Source organism: Mollisia scopiformis (assembly GCF_001500285.1).
Source record: "Mollisia scopiformis unplaced genomic scaffold LY89scaffold_40, whole genome shotgun sequence".
Taxonomy (NCBI): domain Eukaryota; kingdom Fungi; phylum Ascomycota; class Leotiomycetes; order Helotiales; family Mollisiaceae; genus Mollisia; species Mollisia scopiformis.
Genome location: NW_017263620.1, coordinates 207,476 through 228,379, shown reverse-complemented (window position 1 = coordinate 228,379; position 20,904 = coordinate 207,476). Strand labels below are relative to the sequence as shown.

Below are 20,904 nucleotides of genomic sequence, written 5' to 3'. Positions count from 1 at the left end.
TCAAAAAGTGACAACGAAAGAGCTTGGAAGAGACAGGAGGACTATTGCTGCAGAAGAATACTCTAAGTAAGAGCTTTATAGCGATGCTTCAGTCCCAAGTATACTGTACATATCTAAAGTTTAATTACGGTGGAGTCTCACAAAGTTGGAATAATGTCGGACAGAGATTTGCCCGCCCCACCAGTTTGCCACCACGCTACCCCACTCTTGAGCTGAGTTGCTTATGAATTTAAATAAGAAAATTTTTAACACCTTCAACCAGTTTCATCTGTCGGTTGTGTATGTGCATCTCTGAATTTTGTTGCCTGCGCTTTACTGATGCCATGTAGATAGTGTAGCGGTTAGCACGTGGGATTTTGACACATCAAAATCATATATTTCCCGAATCCCCGGTTCGAGCCCGGGTACGACCTGCAAAATCATTGTTCTTTTTTTTCTTCTCTTTTTTTTGGTTCAAGTACATCAATGCGGCGCACATCTGCTTCGGCATTGAAGCGCGACTCGCCCCCTACTGCGATAGGTTAGCGAAGCGAGCGTGTCGAGTCCATTCAAGGTCAAGTATCTATTGATTTGGGCTAAAAGTAACATTTCATAGGCTTTTACTAACCTTTTTGAGCTCACTGACGCTGAACATATTTCTTCAAGCAAATTAAAAAGCTTCGAGACACTGCATCGGCAGCCAGAGCATCCAAATAAGCCAAAAACTTGTCTCTACTTCCATTCGGCAAACCCTTTCAATTCATGCCTACTTTTCACTAAGCTTTCATAGCTTTGACTTATCACTCCTAATTCCACTCCTCGGTACAGTGTTAATGGGTTCCCACCAAGGCACATTACTTGGCATGCCTTGCTTCAGGTCGCCCGTCATTTTTGGACTCCTCTTCTCCAAGAATGCCTTCACGCCCTCCTTCTTGTCTTCTTTTCCATACAGCTCCCACATAATCTCGGAATCAAGCAAATGAGCTCCCTCAGCACTGCCTGGATTCCGCCATATCATTTCTCGCATCAAATATGTACTGACTGTCGAAGTTTGAGCAGCGATCTGTTCAGCTATGGTAAGAGCATAGGGCAGAACTTCTTCTGGAGAAGGAAGAATGGCATGAAAGAGATCTTCGAAAGCAGGAGATGCTGCTGGTATTACAGAACCAGTTGTCGTCAAGTATCTGTGTTTCCATCAGCTTCGAAAGTCTGAGTGTGAGTTCTAGGTCTTACATTGCACGTGAGTGTCCAATGAGTCGAGGCAAGAAGAAAGATGAAGCAGCTTCCATAACTACCCCGCGCTGAGAGAACACGAAGCCAATCTTCGCCCCTTCCCATGCAACACGAATTGACATTGGTAATGTCATCGTAATGCCGACCTATTCGTTTAGGGATGCTTCAACTTCAGTAATTGATAATGAGACTCACACCGATTGCCGCCCCTTGAATCGCAGCTATAGTAGGTTTTCTACAGCGATGAATTGCAAGGGCAGTTCTTCCTCCACTACAAAGCATCAGCATTTGAATCGAACATACGAACGATTACGAAATTCAGAATACACGAACCCATCTCTATGATCCTTAGGACCAATTCCAGCTGTTCGTTCAAGACCTATTTCCAAATCTGCGCCCGCACAGAAGTTCTTCCCCTCACCAGTGACAACGATCACTTTTACTCGGTCATCTTGATCCAGCATATCGAATGCACGAACCATATCATTTTCCATAGTCGACGTGAACGCATTGTTTTTCTCAACTCGAGAGAGAGTGAGAATGATAATAGGAGTTACTTCCTGCGACGTTGGCGGGTGGTGAGAAAGCTTGATCTGAGAGAAGCCAGGTACATGGCCGTAAGAGGAAGGTGGGGTAAATGCAGACATGCTGAGCGCAGAGCCTCGTATTCTTTGGGAATGTTCGGAATGAGCGAGATAAGGACAGATGAAGTGTTCGAGTCGATAAACCTGATTACTATATCTTTTCATACATACGAAAATCGAAGGAAGAACTCGACTTCATCGGGTGGGAGTTCCTCGGCTGTCTTCAGGCTGCCCCGCAGTTCCTTAACCGAGACGCTCAGGGGGCTCGGTTAGTGATTGCAGTTGCATCTTGACTCTAGTCATTTATAACAGTTGCTATTCAAACATTTATACACATAATTCTGCAGACACAACACAAGGTATACGGAGGTGTGACTTTCTGACAAATCTGCTGTGACTAGATGTCTAGTAGTCAATTCTACATGTTTCCTTCCTGCTCTATCCTTTCTCGTCATTATCTACTCTTGTCAAGCATGCCTCTTCTCCTTTTCTCAGCCAGTAAGTACGACATTATTCTCGTCTCTGTTCATCAACGTAAATAATTGCCTCAAATCCCATCTCTGATCAAAGCTGCTGTCTCAGATTCTGCCTAACATTAGCACGAGATTAACCTAACGATGAAGTGAACGTACCATTCTTGTATCGGTCCAGAGTGACTCTAATGCTCTTCAGTAGAAGGAACATTGCTTCACGATGAGGGAAGAATTCGCTTGGCGCGTTCTCTCTACAGAGGCGCTGCCACATGAGATTCACTATCGTGATCAGATGTGGGACTTCCATGCTAGCTATGAGGATGAGGATTTGAATGATGACGCCGTGTTGCGCTTCGATTTCGCGTCCATAAGTAGTATCGTAGATCCGAGAGGATGTTTTACCGACTTTTTTGACCCAGTCTTCGTCTTCGCTGGTCGCTTGTTCCTCGTTGCGACCATCCTCTTCTTCGGCCTCTCCTCCTTGCCCTGCGTCGACATCTCCCCATTCCTCCTCCTCCTCATCTTCTTCTTCTTGCAATCCCTCACGTTCTTCATCGTGGTCTGTGATAAGGCCTCCTCTCATGCCCGTGACTCCAGTCCTCGTTGACAGCAAAGTTTCCACCTCCTCCAGATCGGTGATAGGGTAGTAAGGATGTCGCTGTTTGAGGTATCTGAAGGGGTATGATTGATTGGCCCTGGAGTGGTTCAACAAATGGCTGATGTCCAGACCGTTCAAACTCTCAAGGGACTCCAACATCGTCGAGGATCTTGGATCCACTCCATTGAAGACCTCGTCGAGACTTGCCGCGGCACCCACAACCTCTGCGTCCCCTTCAACTACTGGGTCCTCGGAAGTCGATCTTGGTGGAGACTCCTCTGAAAGCCATTAGCAAAGCTCAGGCATGAATCACAGGATCGCCATCTGAAATGTTTCTTGTAAGGTTGAGTTTCCAGCAAAGTGCTTTGCTACAGATCAGCAATTTTAGACTCAAAAAAGCACGAAACCAGCAAGGTCTTTCGACAATATCAAAACAATCCAACGAAATCTTACCCTTAATCTCTTGCTCAATGAGGTCCAGTGTATTCCTGAGATTCTGCCGGCATTCCTGAAGTGACTCTGGAAATCCAGGCGACTCGGTGAATTTGCGAGCCTGTTGTGTTAATATCTTGATTTGGTCCTTTGAGAGACACCAGGCATAGATTCGGACCAAATTCACAATTCGTCGCTTTGCGGTTTCCTTCCGAGTGTTAGCAAATGCTGGCATGGAGGCTAAGAGTAGGTACATACCTCAGTCAAGTTATCCATCTCTTCCTAAGACCCAGGGTTTTTTTTTGAGGTTGGTGTCTGTCATTAAATACACATCTCAACGGAAGAAGCAAAGGCCATAGAATGAAGGAGAGTAAAGGAAGAAGGAGCGTAAAGGAAGACTTTAGAACCCATTCTCGCTTTCTGCAGAGAATGCGCTTCATTGATGTCTAGACTTGCTTTGGAGTGCATCAATGGACGATGTATCATCGTATGGAACCTTTGCTGAATTCTAATAGGTGAAAATGACAAAAAGACGTTTGAGGATAGAGGTAAAGAAATTCAGACTATGTGCCGTCAAACCAAAGGAGTAATGCTACAGAAAAAGTTAAGAATAGGATACGTTAAGAATGTCCACCTATGGAAAAGAGCAAGCCAAATTTAAAAACCGCTCCCGAGCTGCCAACTTATCAAAGACCGGTTGAGCTATTTCCTGTACTCCAAAGTTCTAGGAAGCTTTGCATTGGCTGGGCAGATGCGCATACAGTCGCCGAGCTGCATGCCTGATTTGGATAGACACGTGCTGGCAGGATACCTGGGCTCCCGAGATTCTCACGAATTCTTTACCTCTTCCAATGTACGTTATCCCTCAGTTCTCGGTATTCACTTCCGTGGAGAGCGATTGCATGGTGATTGTTACGTATGCCATTTTCCTGCTCCGTTCTTGGATACAATTCCTTGAAACCTTTATTGCATTGGCATTGGTGGGAACCATTCCGACAAAGGAAAGTCAATACCACGGTAGAAGCAAAACAAATGAACATGAGTTGCTCTGCGGTCATTACTTTCCATATTGGAATTTACCCTGCCGCAGGTGCTAATACAAACAGCGGGTTCTTTCGGACTCCTTCCATGATGCTCTGGTCAAAGTCTGTGTTTTGACTGGGGATAAATCAATAAAAGTGCTCCTGCTCGCACCTCGTTTTGATTCACACCTACCTTTTTCGTTTTTTTCTTCTGTCTGCTTTCGATACAATCCAAAGCATATATCTTGGCAGCTCCATAATGTGGTCCAACCAAGCATTGATCAGCAAGCTTCTTATCGTCACTGCCACCTTCCTGTCAACAGTTGTAGCACAATTCGGGTTAGGTGGAATCCCACTTCAACCAGCATCACCTCCGGTTTTGACTGCAAACAAGACAGGGCCCTACAATGTTGGAGTTCGCCAAGACTCATACATGTCCCAAAGCCGTAACCTCACACGTTACTGGTGGTATCCCGCACAGGCTGTAAACGACTCGACCCCATTCGTATCAGCCGGTGGTATCCAGGGGGAATCTGTTCTAAATGCACCTGTGGACTCATCTGGAGGACCTTACCCTTTGATTCTGTTCAGTCCGGGTCTCGGTGCATACGCAGATGCGTACTACTTCTACGTGCAAAACCTTGCAAGCCACGGCTATGTTGTTGTTAGTCTGGAACACTACGACACGAAATCGGCTCTTCCGACAAGTGATTTGCCACTGAGGGCTTTGGCTGAGGTATATCAGTCAGAAGATCAGGGGAGTGATGCAGTGGAGGTTACGTACACGGAGTGGTTCCGAAGCACTCAATTCGCCCTCACTTACAGGGCCCAAGAGATCAAAGCTGGACTTCTTACTGCACTTCTCCATATCTCTCGATCTTCATCACCCTTCTTCGGAGCCGTCGATATAACCAACATTGGCATGTCCGGACACTCTCTGGGCGCTTTTTATACTCTGTTAGTTGGTGGTGGCATGCCAATCTTTTGCGACTACAATATGACAGCTGCAGAACTAGACCCTGATACATACAACATCACCGAAATCAGCCCTTGCGCCTTTCCTGCACGTCACAATCTCTCAGGTCCCTTTGAGCTCGAGAATGCTACAATCAAAGCCATCATCCCGCTCGCGGCACCAATGTTCATACAGGAATCCCAACTCGCCAGAGCTGCAAGCAAGATGCACGTTCCAATGATGGTATTAACAGGTGATGACTTGCAAGAAGAATCGACGAGGACCCCACAACGGACAGTGTATGAGAATTCGAAAGGGGAAAGCTATTGGGTCATGGTCACAAACACTTCACATTATCTGGTTGGTGATGCGTATCAGCTGAACCCCACCTTTTCTCTTAGTCTGCCGGCCAAAGACAGGGCGGAATTTCTAGGTAAAGCGGAGGTGTATATGACATACTCGGCAGCATTCTTTGATCTGTACTTGAAGGGGAATAAGTCAGCCAAATTGACGATGAAAGGTGGCATAAGTTCGCCATACCTGGCAGAGTTTGACTACCACACCTCGAAAATATCGAAGAAGGTTCCTCAATAGTGTCGAGCTTAGAAACGGGTACACTAACTTTGCTCTCTTCTCTCTGAAAGCTGGAAACTCTTTGATGTGTTCTAGCCGATTAAGCATTAATGAACAAAACTTCATCAAGCCATGACACAGATGATTTGTATTGCCAAGATCATGAAATAATTTGCAGACACTCCTAAGGTTTAGGTTGAGAGTCTCTCCAAAGGGACCGAATACATGAACTGTACAGTGTAAAGAAATAACAAATATCTCTATCACAATTTTTTCAAATGACTCCTCTACACTCTAAAAGAATGACCCCAAGGCAGTCTTACATAACGTTGGCGAACCTCCCGAGTCCCAACGCCAGTGCCAGATACTTAATCTGCCACCTAGAACATAAATTAGAACACATCTGAGTAAAACAAACCATTCAATATACGCAATATTCAAATAATACTTGCAAGAGAGAGGACAAACAAATGAGGCTATATCCAGCATCCCTGTACCCCACACTAGCTCCTGAAAACCATGACATCACCACCACCCTCCAATCCACCTCGGTATTCCACTTCACAAACTTTCAGAATCTAAACACTCTCTAATAAAGCAAAGCACCTTACAATTTCCCTTAAAGAAAACAATACAGACACCACACAATGTCAGCACCAAACGCCTCCCAACCCTCAATGGTCACCGGCCACGCCCAATATGCAAAAGGCTACGTCGAAGAAACCGTACCTTTTCCTTCCCTTCTCTTGATCTCTTTCCTCTTTTCCCTAACATCTCGCAGATCGGAAACGTAACCGGCTCGAAAGAATGGCAAGAGAGCGGGAAGAAGGATACCGCGGAAGGGATCTCTGAGATGAAGGTATACTATCCTAGATAAAAAGAGAAAAGGGAGGCTGATGAATGGATCAAAATAGGCAGCGAACCAAGCGCGAAGCGGCGAACCAGCTGCTAGTGGAATTGGAGGGAAGATTGAAGAGGTCGCGGGCAAGGTGGCAGGATGTGAGGGGATGGAGAAGGAGGGGTTGGAGAGGCAGGAGAAGGCGTCGTAGGGTTGAATAGGGAATATTGTATGATAGTGTATGGATAGATCACGAACGTTGAACAAGAGTATAACTTTACGAGCATGATAATTGTTGGAAGTCATGTTCATTGATTCCCAGTCTCTCTTCCGGGCACAATCACCACGCAGCTCTTGCTGTGATGACTGCCATCTTTCTTTTTGGTCAAAAACTCGGCCGTCTCCTCGTCTCGAAGGGCAATAGGAAGTGGATATACGCGCGACAAGAAAGCAAGAAGTTACCCAAATCAGAATCTACATCTTATCCACAAGAGCATGTACTCATATCCACAATCTATGCCTCGCAGTAAAATTCTTGGTATCTACCAGATCGTCGAATTTGAGACGCAGAAGAAAAGCTCAAGCACCTTGAGCAAGCTTCTGCAACTTCGTCTTTTCGTCATTGGTCAAGGCTTCGTAAAGCTCATTGAATCCAGCTAGATTCTCACGTCCAGCTCTGATGAAGAACTCGGTAAGGTAAGCTTGGGTCTCGTCGTCTCGTTGGCGCATGAAAGTTCCTTGTCCTTCACCATAGGCCATCAATTCCGCCTTCGTACTACCGAGTCCAAGATCTAGTACAGAAGGAACGTCTTCCCAGCTGTCATTCTCGTCTTCTTCATCGACGAATTCTGCAGCTGCTGCAGCCACATCGGAAGCATTTCGGTATCCAGATGCTGACAGAAGTTCTTCAATAAGAACTTTGAGGATCTTTAGTGGAGCAGGAATAATGGTGTATTGGTCGGGATCTAGTACGTCAGCATCATCTCTCTTCGTTTGCACAGGGTACTTACTCTTTTTGGATTGTGATCTTGTAATGATGCGATCACTGACTGGGATAATGAGCTCTCCCTTAACCAAAGTTTGGGCAAGTCGAGGATCATTGAGAGTAAACAGTTTTGAAAGTGCAATAACACTATACCAATTAGCATGGAAAGAAGTCGGGGTCTTTGTACTTACTTTTGTCGAATCTCATCATATCCAGCAAAATTGATCGAGTTCTCTAGCCATTTGCTAAGGACAACCTGCAAGCCATTTTGGCCATTGATATCAATCTGAGCCAAAAATTCGACAACGTCTTGAGCGCCAACAAGCGAAAGTCGAGCGAAAACCAAAATCAAGGACTGAATAAAGGGAGCAGCTTCGGCGGTGTTGAGACGGGAGGCAACTGCTCGCAGAAGTTGTTCCAGGTATGGCCCAAGGCGTTCTTGACCTGCCTTCTCCACAAGTTCGGCTGCAAGACCACCAACTTCTGAGGCTGCATTATCTTCGATGGCTGGGTTGAGTAGCTTGTCAATGATGATCAGACATACTTCTAAACCGGATCGATTTTGCTCATCATGCCAAGCAAAGACTTGCTGATGATCGTGCATGAGCATATATTTGATTGCCTCTACACCAGGACGGAGAACCCCTCCATCGGTCGTAGCCATTAGAAGACGGTTGAGTTTTGGCAACGCAGCTGCAACGAATCCAGGAGGTAGAGGCTCCGAGCCATTTTCGGTCAGGACAGCGAGTAATTCGGTAGCAAGTTCAACCAATGGGTCATCGCCGGTCATATTCCCGACATCAAAAGCCCCAGTCAAAGAAGGCAGTACTTTGGCACACAAAGCAGTGTACGAGTCACTTCCAGCCAAAGCGGTAACAATATCTTCAAATGTTTCGCTGACCATCATAACGAGCTGGAAATTTGTCGCGCCATGCTTTGCCATGACGAAAAGAAGGTCAAGAGCTCCGCTATCGCCGGTGATGGTGATTCTTGGGTCAAGACCAATTGCTGCTCTTAGTGATTCGACCAAGGTGACAAGAAGATCGTCAGCGTCGTCTAAGTCTGTAAGATCTTTTGAATACAAGAACTCAGATATCGATGCCACAATTGCCAGTTGTCGATCAGATGGAACTGTGCGGGCTTTGATGAATCCCTGGATAGATTTGATACAGGCCACCTTGACGACTTCGGATTCATCATCATTAACACCTTTGATTGTCCGATCGAGTAGGCCAAGTGCAACGTCTGGTATGCTTTGAACAAGCACACCAGCTACCAGATAACCTCGGGCTCTCAAAAGAGGCTCCTCTGTTCTATTAACAGCATAGTCGATCAAGCCTAGGTAGGCAGAGACAACTTCGGGAGCCACGGCTTTGTCCTGGTCCTGGAAGTCGGTCATCAATTGTGTTAGGAGGAACAACGAAGCTTCTCGTGTTCTCCAGGTCGCAGATTCGGAAACGAATAGGAGTTGTGTGTAAGCGAGTAGACCTTCCAGAGCACCCTGATGCAGCCATTCTCCAAGCTTGATCAATAGGTCGCCACAAGCAGTACGAGCCGTGTAGTTTGCCGTAACGGCCGTTTCTTCCGCCAAAAACAGGTTGACATCAATATCCCACAGATCTTCCTCTTCTTTGGGAATCTGTGCATATCCAATAGCCAGCTTCATGACGTCCATAACCCATTGTGTACTTCGAACACCTCCTTGTTGCTGTAATTGTGCTTCAAGTTCCTTCTGGACCGGCGGTGCCCGGATACATGACTGCAGGAAATCGAGTTCTTCCAGAACTAGGAAATCCAGTGTATATGGCAAGCCATCCGCATCTTCAAGTCGTCCTTGCTCGTCATTATCCACATACATGTCCTTATACGCTTCCTGTAAAGTCGAAAGTTCGCCCCAGGTATCGCTGAAAAGATTGGGGCTCTGAGGTAAGAGTAACGTGGGAAACACGGCTCGAATCTTCATCAACGTCTTAACAACCTGAAGCTTCAAGGCAATGACACCTCTCCAGGCTTCCGGAATATCATCCCGTCCACTCTCGTATCCCTCATCATCGCTCTTCGGTCTCGCAGGCAGCGTCTTCTTCATGACCTCCGCAAAAAAAGGAGACCACGCACTCAACACCTCGTCCGCGAAGCCCTTAACCTCGGGTCCATGTTCGTCCTTCACCATATCCATGATATCGAATGTGTTCCTAAACACCGAGACCGCCAAGGCGCGCAACGTTGGTTTCCTAGCTTCACTAACCGCCACATCATAAACCACCTTCACGATATCGCGCGCAACAGAGAAGAACTGCTCTTGATCTAACGAGTCGTCCACCAAATCAGACAGCACCTTCAGCGCACCATGAAGCTGCTCATCGTTCGCGTTCGGAATCAGATGTAATAACGACGGGAGCAGATTCGGCCACTGATCAGGAAAGTCGACGTTGGCAATCTTGCTCACCACGTAACTATCCACGCATTAGCCCAATCCCTTCATGACATTTCAAGCTCATACCTAGCCGCAGCCCTCACCCTCCTGTCTACCTCCCCGCTCGTAGCCAACTCCAACATCCCCCTCCTCAATCCCTCCTTCGTCCCATCATCAATGAGTACCACAGGCCCATCCTCGCTCTCCCCACTCCAATTCTTCTCCACGAACGTCCTGAGAACCAATAACGCGCTCTGTCTGATCTGCGGACTGACACTCGAGTGACTAGCTATCGCAGCCAGCGAGCCAGGGAACGCGGGATTCGAGTGCGCGGCCGCGAGGTGTGCTTCTGCTGCTTTGCGGGGGGCTTCGGCCGGGAGTTGGGTGTCGGCCAGGAGACTTAGGAGTTGTTCTTCCATGGTGCCCGCCATTGTAGAGGTGTTGACTGAGATGGCGGGGTCGATGTACCTCAGAATTGCGACGTTGGTGTTGTCGAGGAACACGCGAGGTGGGAAATTTAATGAGGAGAGCGCGGCGAGACGCGGTTGTTGTTCCTGAATGTCGGAAATTTTGTACCTGACGTATTCACCAGAACATCAGAATATGAAATCGAATTCTAAGAACGACTTTGTCAATCTTCAGACACGACAATGATATTCTCTTGACAATAAGTAACTGACGCGACTCGAGACAATAATCCTCATCACACCGCCACCAACTACCCCACCAATGGCCACTGCCCCCCCTCCTCACCAACCAACCCTCCTCACAAACACCACCTCCCTCCTCCAAACCTTCACCGATTTCCTCACAGTCGCAATCCACACGATCCTCTACTCTCGTACCCTCTATCCTCCATCAGCCTTCATCAGCACCCGCAAATACAACTTCCCCGTCCGCCAGAACCGACACCCCGTGGTCTGCGCCTGGATCAACAATGCCGTGTCCTCCGTCTCTACCCTCCTGACCAAGGGCTCTGTACGTGCCATTGCGGTGGTGGTGTTTAATAAGGACCTAGAAGTCATGGAAAGGTATATGTTCGACATGTCGAAATTCCCAGTTGTGGATCCCAAGGAGGGGTTAACGGATTTTGAGGCGAGGAGGGACAGAGAGGGACAGGAGTTGCCAGTGGGTGTTAGTACAGTAGATATCGAGGAACAATTGAGGGCTACGATTAGGAGGCTGGCTTATGGGGCTGAGAAGTTGGGTCCGTTGCCCGAAGGGTGTACGTATTCCCTTGCTGTGGAGTTGAGGGATGAGGTCGATCCGCCGATTGGGGTAAGTACTGGGTTGGAAGTGTATGAATGAGAAAGCTGATTCGAAGTAGCATCCGCAACCTTGGGTACCGTCGGAACCAAGTCTGCAGACTGGAGAGAAGACCAGTGAGAGGATTGGAGCCGACTTGGGAGGGATTAAAAGTACACCACTTAGACTTGTGGAAGCTGGAGAGTTCATTTTGGAGATGTGGATTGAAGAAGGCAGAGCAAAGTTGCATGATAATGGGGAATGAGACCTGGAGAGCATTGTGCAGCTTCTGATACATATCGTTGTCCTCCTCCCGATGCAAAGGGGACCTTCATAGCTTCTTGTACACCTTCCATCAGGTCGAGCACGACGACCTTGACTATCGCCCAACATTCTAGGGCAGTGAAATAAAGAGGCATAGGATACAGCAACTTCTGTCGGAGTACAAAGTCGAGGGTAGTGCGAGATGAAAGCTATCCGTTAAACGCCAAGAGATCGGGAGCTCAAGCAGTGGCAGGTAATTTAGGAGCCTTGAGCATGCATTACAAGTGCTACAGAGGGTCTGGAATATCAATACAACAGCTCCACGTGTCTAGATAGTGTTCGACCTTGGATTCTCCAGAATGTTCAGGAATAAATAAGACTTTCGAGAACCATTATTGATCGGAGATTTCCCGTTTGCTTCTGGGATCGTTGGTTCCTTTAGTGCCGTCGAAATAGAGAAGAAGCTGTAGAAACCTATCAAAAGCTCTCAGCAGCTTGAATTCTAGAAGCCCGAGGGCTTCATGCACGGAAGCTGGGAGTACTGTACCTATGGTGTGATGAAATTACAATCACCATAGACGGAATGTTGTATCATACTTTGTCATTACTCTGCATCTCTACTTACACAGATCCAACCACAATCCTCCATTCTCACCATCTCTCGTTCATTGCAATAAGAACCCATACAAAATTCCATCAAACCAAGTCGCAATGTAAAGCAAAGGGTATCCGCTATGTAACCGCCCTAATAAACGCTGTGAGACTTAATTTTCCTCCCATGCTTTCGCTCATCAATCAATGCTATCTGCATCATCGGCTTTTTCTGCATCCGCAACGAAAAGTGACTCCTCCACCAATCTAGCTGCAATGGCTCCCAAATCTTCCTCATTAGACTCCTCTGGTTGTGGACGAACGGCCTCTTCTGCAGCTACGGCCGGAACTCTTCGACGTCGCCAGAATTTCCTCAAGTGTCGACCACGGAAATCGGCTAAGCGACGGTTTAGGGCACCAAGATCAGGAGCTAGTGCTTTGCCATTTACGGGTCGAAGGTTGGGGTTGAGTTCGAGCTGGGCCGGGAAATGAGCAAAGCCTATATTTTGCAATAACTTCTCTTCGCCTTTTAGCCTATCATCCTCGCGGAGTTCATGTTGTCCTGCCTTACGAGGCACTTCCTGGACCATAGTATATAGCATTTCTGCCTTTGCACGAGGAGGCTGGTCGAGTTCATATCGCGGTAGTGAAAGCTGTTGATGGAATGGAAGATCAAGCTCTGGAATTGCTTTGTCCTTCTCCGACTTAGGGTCGTGCTGTTGAGGGGCGGCCTCGACGTTCTGTTTTGGTAGTTGTATCCAACCTCCGAGTTGGCGTATTTCTAGATCATTTATGACTATAGCCTCACGGATCGGTTCGTGCTGGGGTCTGAACTCGAGGCCTTGACGTCTGAATTCGTCAGGGTTGTATCTAAATTCTCTGGGTTGGCGTCTCAGTTCGTCAGGTACTCTTGCTCTGAGCTGCAAATCCGCAATCATGGCTCTGTTGCGCTCAATTTCGGCGTGCTGGTCTCTCATTCGCATGTGGGCTATTATGGCTATTATATGAGTTAGCTATGTAATCTTGATTACTGAGAGTGGCATATAGGATAGAAGGTGATCGTTCTGATCAGAGACTTTAACTATTCAAATCCATCCTGAGAATGCCGTGATAATATACCGCAATGCTATACATTACTCGAGAGAGGGGTATACAAACTGGAACATATGAAAGTTCATTGGCTCGTCGGGCGGGCCAAGTAAACCAGCCTCAAAGTCCATGAATTCATCGAATGGATCCAGCGGCTGAGGAGGAGGATCGTAACGCATGGGTTCCGGTTGTAGCAAGGCTTGACGTATGTTGAGACGATGCACAAAGCGTTGCCGTACTTGTACATCATTAGTCTTATATAAATAGTTGAACGAATGGAAATCGAATGTAGGTGCAATGAATCAAAACAAGTAAAAACAACAAACACCAAACAATAAGCTTGACACCCTCGCAGAATGAAAACCACAAATAGACGATCAAGGACTGAAGATTATTTACTAACCCTGTAAAGCATCCTGTCCAGGAACATTGAAATGAGGGACTCCTCGAAGTGCTCCCGCTCTGATAAGCTCATCCAATGCTGCCCGAGGATCTTTTCTACGGTCGTCGTCCTTAACGTTTTCAGATATCTTAACCTTGAGATCGTCTTCAGTATATTCTGGATGCTCAGCGAGAATCCTTTGCAATGCCTCCTTTTCAGCTTTGCTGACTTCACCTTTATGTCTTTCCTCGACGTTATCAAAGAGTGGACAATTTCCAGGCTTGCCACCCCTGGAACGGTCGTTGAAATGGCCATATCCACAAGATTTTGAGCAGACGTAGCACTGGATATTGTTACATCCGTTCCGGGTACATGTCATCTTGTTGCAACCTTCCAGCTTGACGAACGGTGTTCCACATTTGTTGCACTTTCTGATAAGTGCTGCAGACATGGCTTCTTCGAGCTCTCGTCGGACACACAAGCCTTTATCCTTCTTGTATTCCTCGCAGCTCTGAGGAATATGAGATTCTTCACTACAGAGGCGGCAAGATATCCTCTCGCAATCAGGAGCTTGGCATCGAAATTCGCGGTCAATTTCCACTGGCGGGTACTCTGCTGCGAAGGGACAGAACGGACAGCTCGCAAGATTTTCGATCCCGGCCAGACGTAGGACAGATTCTTGTTCATTGCGATCGAGAGCAATTCGAGTGTTTTCGTCGAGGAAATGTGCACTTTCAGACATTAGCGAGATGTTTCTAAATCTGTAATGACTTACCGTTGGTCGAGATCAAATCCTCCTGTACACGAGTCCATGGACATGCAATGCAACTCATATTTTGACTTCCCCACCTCAGTCTCAGCATTGCGACGAGCACAATCTTTACAGAACTCGTGCGACGTTTCGCCATTGCAATGAACAAGTCTGTTGAGCGGGAAATCACCATAACAACATCCGCACTCTCCCATTGCGCCCTCAGCAATAGCCTGTCGTGTATTCTGGTCCTCTAACTGCTGCAAACGAAGGAGGCCCTCGTGGCGGTCTTCTTCCTTTTTTCTGACTCTTCTCGCAGTCTGGAGCTCGGTTAAGACTTCCACTCTTTCGGTATCTCCGTTGGGGTTGGTAAGAAAACCTCCGATTGTCTCTTCCGTAAATAATGCATCGACCTTCCGAGCTTTTTGTAATCGCTGATACACTGGGGTTTCCGAGCTGTAAGTCCTGACTGCTTCAAAAATCTCTTGATATGCTGAGAATAGTCTGAATCCGCATGCTTGTAGTCTCGAGTCAATGAAAGTTACTGGCACAAGAGGGAATTCGGCGATCAAGATGGTGCGACTGTGTGAAGTAAGTATGGATATATCGAAGCAGTGAGTATGATTAAGAAGCATAGGTACGAGAACAACCAGGAGGTTTGTTAATCTCGGGTGGTCTAAGGCTGTCAAAACTTACATGTATGGGCGAACCCCGCCAGGAGTTGCTGGGATATTCCGATCAGTAGAACCATACTTGCGGGCTGCTTCTTCGTCGGGATCTTCTGCTCTCTTCCTCTTAAGCGCCAATTGCTTGTCTTTCGTTCTTGGGTAAGTCGATTTAGTCAAGATGTGGTCGATCAATTGATCTGCAGTCTCCAAAGTGGTCTTGAAGAGATCAGACACATAATCATGACATATATCAGGAAAGACACCCTCAAGAATACTAATGCACTCTTCGAGAGTTTGCGGAACACCGGTCGTGGGCACTGGCGTTGCAGCAGGAGTTCGGGCCGCGGCGGGAGCTGCCATTGGTGGACCTGGTAGTTGGATATGAGGATCGAAGTGTCGGATGGGGGCATCGAAGGCAAAGTGCTCTTGAAGGGCACGAGCATATGCTTCATCATTCTCATAGAATCCGTCTTGAGGAGGTTGGTTCTCGCCGTAAGGTCCAGCGCCAACATTTAGATTTTCCTGGTCGAAGCCCGCAGGTTGGATGGGATTACCCATGACATGTTGTTGTTGTTGTTGTGGTTCAACACGGGCAAAGCGTAATAATGGGCTAGGTGTGAGGTGAGGTGGAACTTCATCGTCGCTATCAAACGTGAGGTCAACAACCTGACCCTTGGAGGGTTTCGGTCCCGTGCCGTTCATTGTAGAACCTTTCTGAGAACCTGTCAGCAATATTTCAAGCTCAGATTATCTGTACCTACCGCTATGTGTGATCTGATGGCATGGGTAGCTTGAGCAAAAATGGACGGTTTGAGGCTGTTGCTTTTTGGCGCAGGCGTGAATGTTTCGACCTCGGACTTAATCTTGATGCTTTGATCACGTTGTTTGCTTTTATATTGAGCTTTGGCTGTCGAGTACTCATCAGGTGGCTCAGTCTCAGGTTGCGCTTTCTCGTTCTTGCTGGAAGCTCGTGGTTGGTGAACAGGCTTGAGCTGGATGGGTAGCACAAGAAAATTGGAGCCTCGAGGAGGCGCGTCTAAAGGGGAAACAACTGTATTCCGGATACCTGACATGTTTTCAGTATCTGCTGTTATCAGGCATGAAAATGAAGTGGTTACAGTAACACACGCGTCCGAAAAAGACAGACTTGAAGGGAAGGGGAACAACGTAGCTTGGTCGATGATCCCAAGCGTGACGGGCTGACGTTCGATCTGGTAAAGACAGTTACAGCGGAAAGAAGTGGGGAGAAGGGAGAATCGTTACCAAAGAGCAACAGATTCGGAGTGCGTTGATGTCACCATTCAGAACCAGGAATCGTCGGTGGAGATCGAAGGGAACGGACAACTTGGAGGAACCAAATATTGAGGAAACCGCATGTTGGATAAGGAAAGGTGCGGCTACAGAGGGAGCTTCCGCCTTGTGGTCGTTATCGATAAGCGCTCGGGCCACCCTCTCACTTGAGATCATATTTCCCACTTGGAATTTGGCAGCGTTGTACAACTAGATGATGTTTCGAAGAATTTTGGTTGACGAAAGAAAATCTTCGTTTGTTCCATGCCCCAGAGTCTTCTTTTAGGGTTGTCAACTGCTTTTCTAGCTGCATTGCTGATATTCTCGCTTGTCCCCCTCGTCCCCTTTAGTGCTCTGCTAAAGCGATGGACCCCAGACCGCTCACTAAGTGGAGGGATCGGTTTCCCACGGGTCAAGGTCATTTCTTACTGCATCACCAAATAGATTCCGTCTTCCCAACCTTCGGTTCTGGATACCTTTAACGGCAGGACCACGATCCTTAGGGCCCGTCTTTACACATCGAAACTCCATGTTTCAAAACCTGGCATGATCACACGATTCATGGATTGGTAGTATATATCTCCTTGTGTCAGCAGACCGTTTGCGGAATCATTCCTTATATTCTTGGTTGTTTGGTCTCTGTTTTCACTACAAGAGGATATTGCATTTATCTGACCACTATTTCTTACATTGCTTTCAGCGAAGTATAGACCTTTAACAAAGAGTCAAGGGCGGTCAGCACGAAGAACAGAACTCTGACATAGATATACCAACCGAAGACTTACCACGCCTTATACTTGACAAGTCCTTTCGAATCTTCGGCCGGACAGTCTATCTATATATCTATATAGCAACTCGCAGATTCATTCACAATAACAGACCAGACGATTCGACGAAATGGGAGAAAATGCCCCCGAAGAACAAGTCCTAGTCGACTACCCAGACTCGAAATCTCCATCTCTGTACCTCAAGAATCCCACACAAGAAGAGAAAGTCGCAACCTGGAGCATCAATGCCGCCAATTGGGGTAAAGCACTGTCCGAACCCGACTACCTCGAACGAGAAGCATACCTCACGACCGTACCTTTAGCCAAGGATAACGGCGTAACACATTGGATCCTCGTTGACCGCAATCTACCTCCCAACGAGCGCTCTATCCTAGCATCCTGCGAATCTCTTCGAAAGCCAGTCCTCGTCTCACACAATGGAGTCGTCACAGAAGGCATCACACATGGAATTGGCAGCGTATTCTCCCAGCCCAAGTTCCGAGGCAAGGGATATGCTACCCGCATGCTGAGAGAACTAGCACCAATCCTCAAGACATGGCAAACTGATCCCAACATCCCAGGACGAGAAACCTGCCCCTTCAGCATCCTATACTCAGACATCGGTACAAAATACTACTCCAAGTTCGGCTGGGAAGTCCACCCCAGCACCCACGTCGCCCTCCCACCATCCTCTTCCCCTTCCTCCTCCTCAGCAAAGACCTTATCCTACACCGACCTCCCACCCCTCTGCGCCCTCGACGAACAAACCCTCAGAACCCAACTCTCCCAAACAAGCGACAACAAGACCCATGTCGCCCTCCTACCCAGCTACGAACAAATGCAATGGCACCACAAACGCGAAGACTTCGTAACCTCGAAAATCTTCTCCAAATCCCCCACCATCAAAGGCGCCATCTGCGATTCTCCCGGTTCTCGCGTCTGGGCCATCTGGACACGAGCCTACTACGGCCCTCTGAAGCCTGAATCGGGGAATACGCTGCATATTCTGCGTCTCGTGCTCGAGGATGAGAGAGATACTCAAGAGAACGTCGAGAGTTTGAAGGCTGTGTTGCAGATTGCGCAGCGAGAGGCGGAGGAGTGGAAGGTGAGTGAGGTAGACGTCTGGAATCCGAGTCAAGTGGTTAGGAGCTTGGTGAGGAAGACGGGGTTGGAGCATGAGGAGGTGGAGAGGAAGGAGGAGAGTATTGCTAGTCTGATGTGGTATGGGGAGGGAAAGGGGACGGCGGATGAGATTCGGTGGGTTGCTAATGAGAAGTTTGGATGGTGCTGAGAGAGAAGACTTGGATACAGACGACTTTTTAATGATTTATATGAAGAAAATTCATGTTTCACAGATTGGATTTTATCTATCGTCCACTTGGAAGGATTCCCCTATGGATATTTCCCAAACCAGAAAAAAACATCTCTTGAAACCTTGGACATTCGCCTGTGAAGGAAACCGTAACGAAAATACAAAACAAAATATTCAAATCTCTTCCTAGCATCACAGCCTAGAGAGTATAAGAAGAAACCATCAAATTTTCCATGCTTGTAATGGCCATCGATAAAAATCTTGGCATCTTGCGGGGTAAGTATCCTTAACCACCACCATTCCAACCAAACAATGACAAACCCCAACCAAAAAACCTCACATCTCGGAAAATCTCCTCTCAGTTCCCAACTGGATAATATCCAATCCTTGATCATTAATACCGATCACTATTCCGAACGGCCTATCGCGAACGCCCCGCCGTAAACATGCATGCAGGTACCTAGTAGATCTTGCAGCCGGAAGGGAGGGGTTGATCGGTGGTATTGCTATTTAAGTACAAGTGAGCTGTTTGTACTTTATAAAGTATTTAATGTCGCTTTTCCATTCAATGATTTTCTACTACGTGAAGGATATTCGGGGCCAAAATGCCTTTCCTTATCAATCGCTTGATATTATTGAACGTCCTCCTCCTCGGACAGACCACACACGCTCAAATAATATCAAACTACACCCCGCAAGAAATCCCCATCAACAGCGGCCGCCCCACCTTCTATGACCCCTCGCTCTCCATCCCAGGAAAGATCGCCCTGGAAGAACATGTCGGCAACTCTCTCTTCAGCGGAACCTTCACCACGCCCTTCGTGAACTTCACCAATGAAGTAAACTTCGACATCCCTATCTACGCCAATGATGTTATGCCGCGATTAACCAACATCGATTCACGCGTCGCGGCTATGGACGCGGCGAACGTGTCGATTTCCGTGTTGATGTTTGGCGCCCCGGGGATTCAGGGCGTTTTTAATAGTACATTCGCGACGATTGCGGCGACGTACGTGAACAACGAGGTGGCGAGGATTTATAAGAACGGAAATTATTCCGGGAGGTTCGAGTTCTGGTGTAGTAATGCGTTGCAGGAGCCTGTGTCTGCAGCGGCGGAGTTGGAGAGGTGTGTGAAGACTTTGGGAGGCGTAGGCTCGTTCGTGGGAGGGTATACAAATAATAGGTCAGCGGATAATGTTGTGTATCTCGATGATCCGTCTATGGCGCCCTTTTTGGAGAAGGTGGTTGAGCTGGATGTCCCGATTTATTTGCATCCTAGAACGCCGCCCCCGGGTCAACAGAGGGTGTATGAGGGGTATAACTTTCTGTCTGGATCGCCTTGGGGATTTAGTTCCGAGACGAGCGCTCATGTGCTGAGACTCCTGGTAGGTGGTGTTTTCGATACATATCCAACATTGAAGATCATCCTGGGACACTGTGGAGAAGGAATTCCATTCTTCTTGCCGAGAATCGAGCAGAGGATGCGCCATTTCACACCATATTGGCCCGCAAAGAAACCGCTTGCAGAGTATTGGGAGAAGAACTTCTGGGTGACGACAAGTGGTGTGCAAGATTCGGGGACATTGGTGGATACGTGGCGAAGTCTGGGAGAGGATAGGGTTATGTTTTCGGTGGACTATCCGTTCGAAGATATGGTTGAGATCGGAGGATGGTTTGATCGGCTGGAACTCAGTCAAAGGACGAAAGAGAAGTTCGGATTCCAGAATGCGAGGACTTTGTTGAAACTGGGGGCATGATATCGGTTTCTGCTTGAGCCTGGATTACTGAAGAGCTTGTGTATACTTCATATATCCCACATAATATAATGTTTGACAAGTTGAATTTTTGTCTCATTTCTTCTTCTCTGCCCTACTCTTTGCAAATTTCTCGTGCCATTTGTTCTTAGGAGCAGCCTTCACCTCTGCTTCTTGTAGAATCAGCTCGATCGTATCCTCAATCTTCGAAATTGTAGTGACTGATGGACTAGAGATGAATGTTTCCGCGTCGTCCGACTCTGTCGGCATGGTTCGAGAAGGGGCGAGTATCATGATGGGATTCGACGTATTCTTTTGTCGCATTTGGTATTTCTTGTCTCCATGGCAGAGCAGAGCATAGCCTGAGGTTGTTTCCGTCGCTTTTGAAGACGTTATCGTGAGCCTGTAATGATTTTCAGCTGGAGTCAAGTTGCAGAGTTTGGAGGGAAGGATACGTTGGAGGATGTTCTGATTCGAGGAGAGACAAAAGCTCGGGAGGGAGCTCGAGCAGCTTGAATGCCTGTTGGTCGTGGCTGGCAGAGAAAGGAATATCGTTGGCGTATTGTGTAGCCATTGCAACAGCTTGAACTCAATTATGGTGTTGTCAGCTTTGCATGTGCTTCTCCAAGCAGAAATGTTGGACAAGATATCCCGATGTAAGCTTTCCGATGGTTGTTTCGTGTTGAAAGTTTGGCGGGGTTGATGT

The 20,904-nt window shown here is 47.5% G+C and overlaps 12 protein-coding genes and 1 non-coding gene across 13 annotated transcripts; 6 read left to right on the top strand and 7 right to left on the bottom strand.

Moving 5' to 3' along the window:
* The first annotated feature begins 325 nt into the window (after window positions 1-325).
* Window positions 326-409, top strand: LY89DRAFT_t91. The gene has a single exon. It is a non-coding gene; the product is annotated as a tRNA-Gln (tRNA).
* Window positions 410-763: 354 nt separating this feature from the next.
* Window positions 764-1,859, bottom strand: LY89DRAFT_602609 (ClpP/crotonase; the record flags this gene model as incomplete). Its single annotated transcript, XM_018210256.1, has 4 exons — window positions 764-1,163; window positions 1,213-1,358; window positions 1,408-1,483; window positions 1,546-1,859. 4 exons carry the CDS (start codon window positions 1,857-1,859, stop codon window positions 764-766), a joined length of 936 nt encoding a protein of 311 aa, XP_018061206.1.
* Window positions 1,860-2,343: 484 nt separating this feature from the next.
* LY89DRAFT_678429 (uncharacterized protein) lies at window positions 2,344-3,575 on the bottom strand (the record flags this gene model as incomplete). The annotated part of the gene is made up of 4 exons (XM_018213744.1): window positions 2,344-2,381; window positions 2,429-3,145; window positions 3,321-3,507; window positions 3,558-3,575. The coding sequence occupies 4 exons, from the start codon at window positions 3,573-3,575 to the stop codon at window positions 2,344-2,346; spliced, it is 960 nt and encodes a 319-aa protein (XP_018061205.1).
* A 1,005-nt stretch (window positions 3,576-4,580) lies between these two features.
* Window positions 4,581-5,870, top strand: LY89DRAFT_678428 (alpha/beta-hydrolase; the record flags this gene model as incomplete). The annotated part of the gene is made up of 1 exon (XM_018213743.1): window positions 4,581-5,870. The coding sequence occupies one exon, from the start codon at window positions 4,581-4,583 to the stop codon at window positions 5,868-5,870; it is 1,290 nt and encodes a 429-aa protein (XP_018061204.1).
* Window positions 5,871-6,452: 582 nt separating this feature from the next.
* Window positions 6,453-6,898, top strand: LY89DRAFT_768765 (uncharacterized protein; the record flags this gene model as incomplete). The annotated part of the gene is made up of 3 exons (XM_018221799.1): window positions 6,453-6,574; window positions 6,631-6,708; window positions 6,764-6,898. The coding sequence occupies exons 1-3, from the start codon at window positions 6,497-6,499 to the stop codon at window positions 6,896-6,898; spliced, it is 291 nt and encodes a 96-aa protein (XP_018061203.1). The 5' UTR covers window positions 6,453-6,496.
* A 343-nt stretch (window positions 6,899-7,241) lies between these two features.
* LY89DRAFT_399001 (ARM repeat-containing protein) lies at window positions 7,242-10,665 on the bottom strand. The gene is made up of 4 exons (XM_018207250.1): window positions 10,173-10,665; window positions 7,864-10,125; window positions 7,698-7,819; window positions 7,242-7,652 (listed from the first exon to the last, which is right to left on the bottom strand). Exons 1-4 carry the CDS (start codon window positions 10,514-10,516, stop codon window positions 7,267-7,269), a joined length of 3,114 nt encoding a protein of 1,037 aa, XP_018061202.1. The 5' UTR covers window positions 10,517-10,665; the 3' UTR covers window positions 7,242-7,266.
* A 149-nt stretch (window positions 10,666-10,814) lies between these two features.
* On the top strand, window positions 10,815-12,043 carry LY89DRAFT_661447 (DNA-binding protein; the record flags this gene model as incomplete). Its single annotated transcript, XM_018212605.1, has 2 exons — window positions 10,815-11,363; window positions 11,413-12,043. The coding sequence occupies 2 exons, from the start codon at window positions 10,815-10,817 to the stop codon at window positions 11,593-11,595; spliced, it is 732 nt and encodes a 243-aa protein (XP_018061201.1). The 3' UTR covers window positions 11,596-12,043.
* A 72-nt stretch (window positions 12,044-12,115) lies between these two features.
* LY89DRAFT_398988 (uncharacterized protein) lies at window positions 12,116-13,264 on the bottom strand. Its single transcript, XM_018207249.1, has one exon. The coding sequence runs from the start codon at window positions 13,166-13,168 to the stop codon at window positions 12,386-12,388; it is 783 nt and encodes a 260-aa protein (XP_018061200.1). The 5' UTR covers window positions 13,169-13,264; the 3' UTR covers window positions 12,116-12,385.
* A 408-nt stretch (window positions 13,265-13,672) lies between these two features.
* On the bottom strand, window positions 13,673-15,435 carry LY89DRAFT_602542 (ring finger protein; the record flags this gene model as incomplete). The annotated part of the gene is made up of 3 exons (XM_018210253.1): window positions 13,673-14,387; window positions 14,432-14,989; window positions 15,104-15,435. The coding sequence occupies 3 exons, from the start codon at window positions 15,433-15,435 to the stop codon at window positions 13,673-13,675; spliced, it is 1,605 nt and encodes a 534-aa protein (XP_018061199.1).
* Window positions 15,436-16,814: 1,379 nt separating this feature from the next.
* LY89DRAFT_692196 (uncharacterized protein) lies at window positions 16,815-18,553 on the top strand. The gene has a single exon (XM_018216486.1). It carries the CDS (start codon window positions 17,263-17,265, stop codon window positions 18,421-18,423), a length of 1,161 nt encoding a protein of 386 aa, XP_018061198.1. The 5' UTR covers window positions 16,815-17,262; the 3' UTR covers window positions 18,424-18,553.
* Window positions 18,418-18,944, bottom strand: LY89DRAFT_398907 (uncharacterized protein). Its single transcript, XM_018207247.1, has one exon. The coding sequence runs from the start codon at window positions 18,837-18,839 to the stop codon at window positions 18,525-18,527; it is 315 nt and encodes a 104-aa protein (XP_018061197.1). The 5' UTR covers window positions 18,840-18,944; the 3' UTR covers window positions 18,418-18,524.
* On the top strand, window positions 18,945-20,248 carry LY89DRAFT_398923 (uncharacterized protein). Its single transcript, XM_018207248.1, has one exon. The coding sequence runs from the start codon at window positions 19,050-19,052 to the stop codon at window positions 20,199-20,201; it is 1,152 nt and encodes a 383-aa protein (XP_018061196.1). The 5' UTR covers window positions 18,945-19,049; the 3' UTR covers window positions 20,202-20,248.
* Window positions 20,249-20,294: 46 nt separating this feature from the next.
* LY89DRAFT_743478 (uncharacterized protein) lies at window positions 20,295-20,772 on the bottom strand (the record flags this gene model as incomplete). The annotated part of the gene is made up of 2 exons (XM_018220957.1): window positions 20,295-20,601; window positions 20,654-20,772. 2 exons carry the CDS (start codon window positions 20,770-20,772, stop codon window positions 20,295-20,297), a joined length of 426 nt encoding a protein of 141 aa, XP_018061195.1.
* Between the last annotated feature and the right edge of the window lie 132 nt (window positions 20,773-20,904).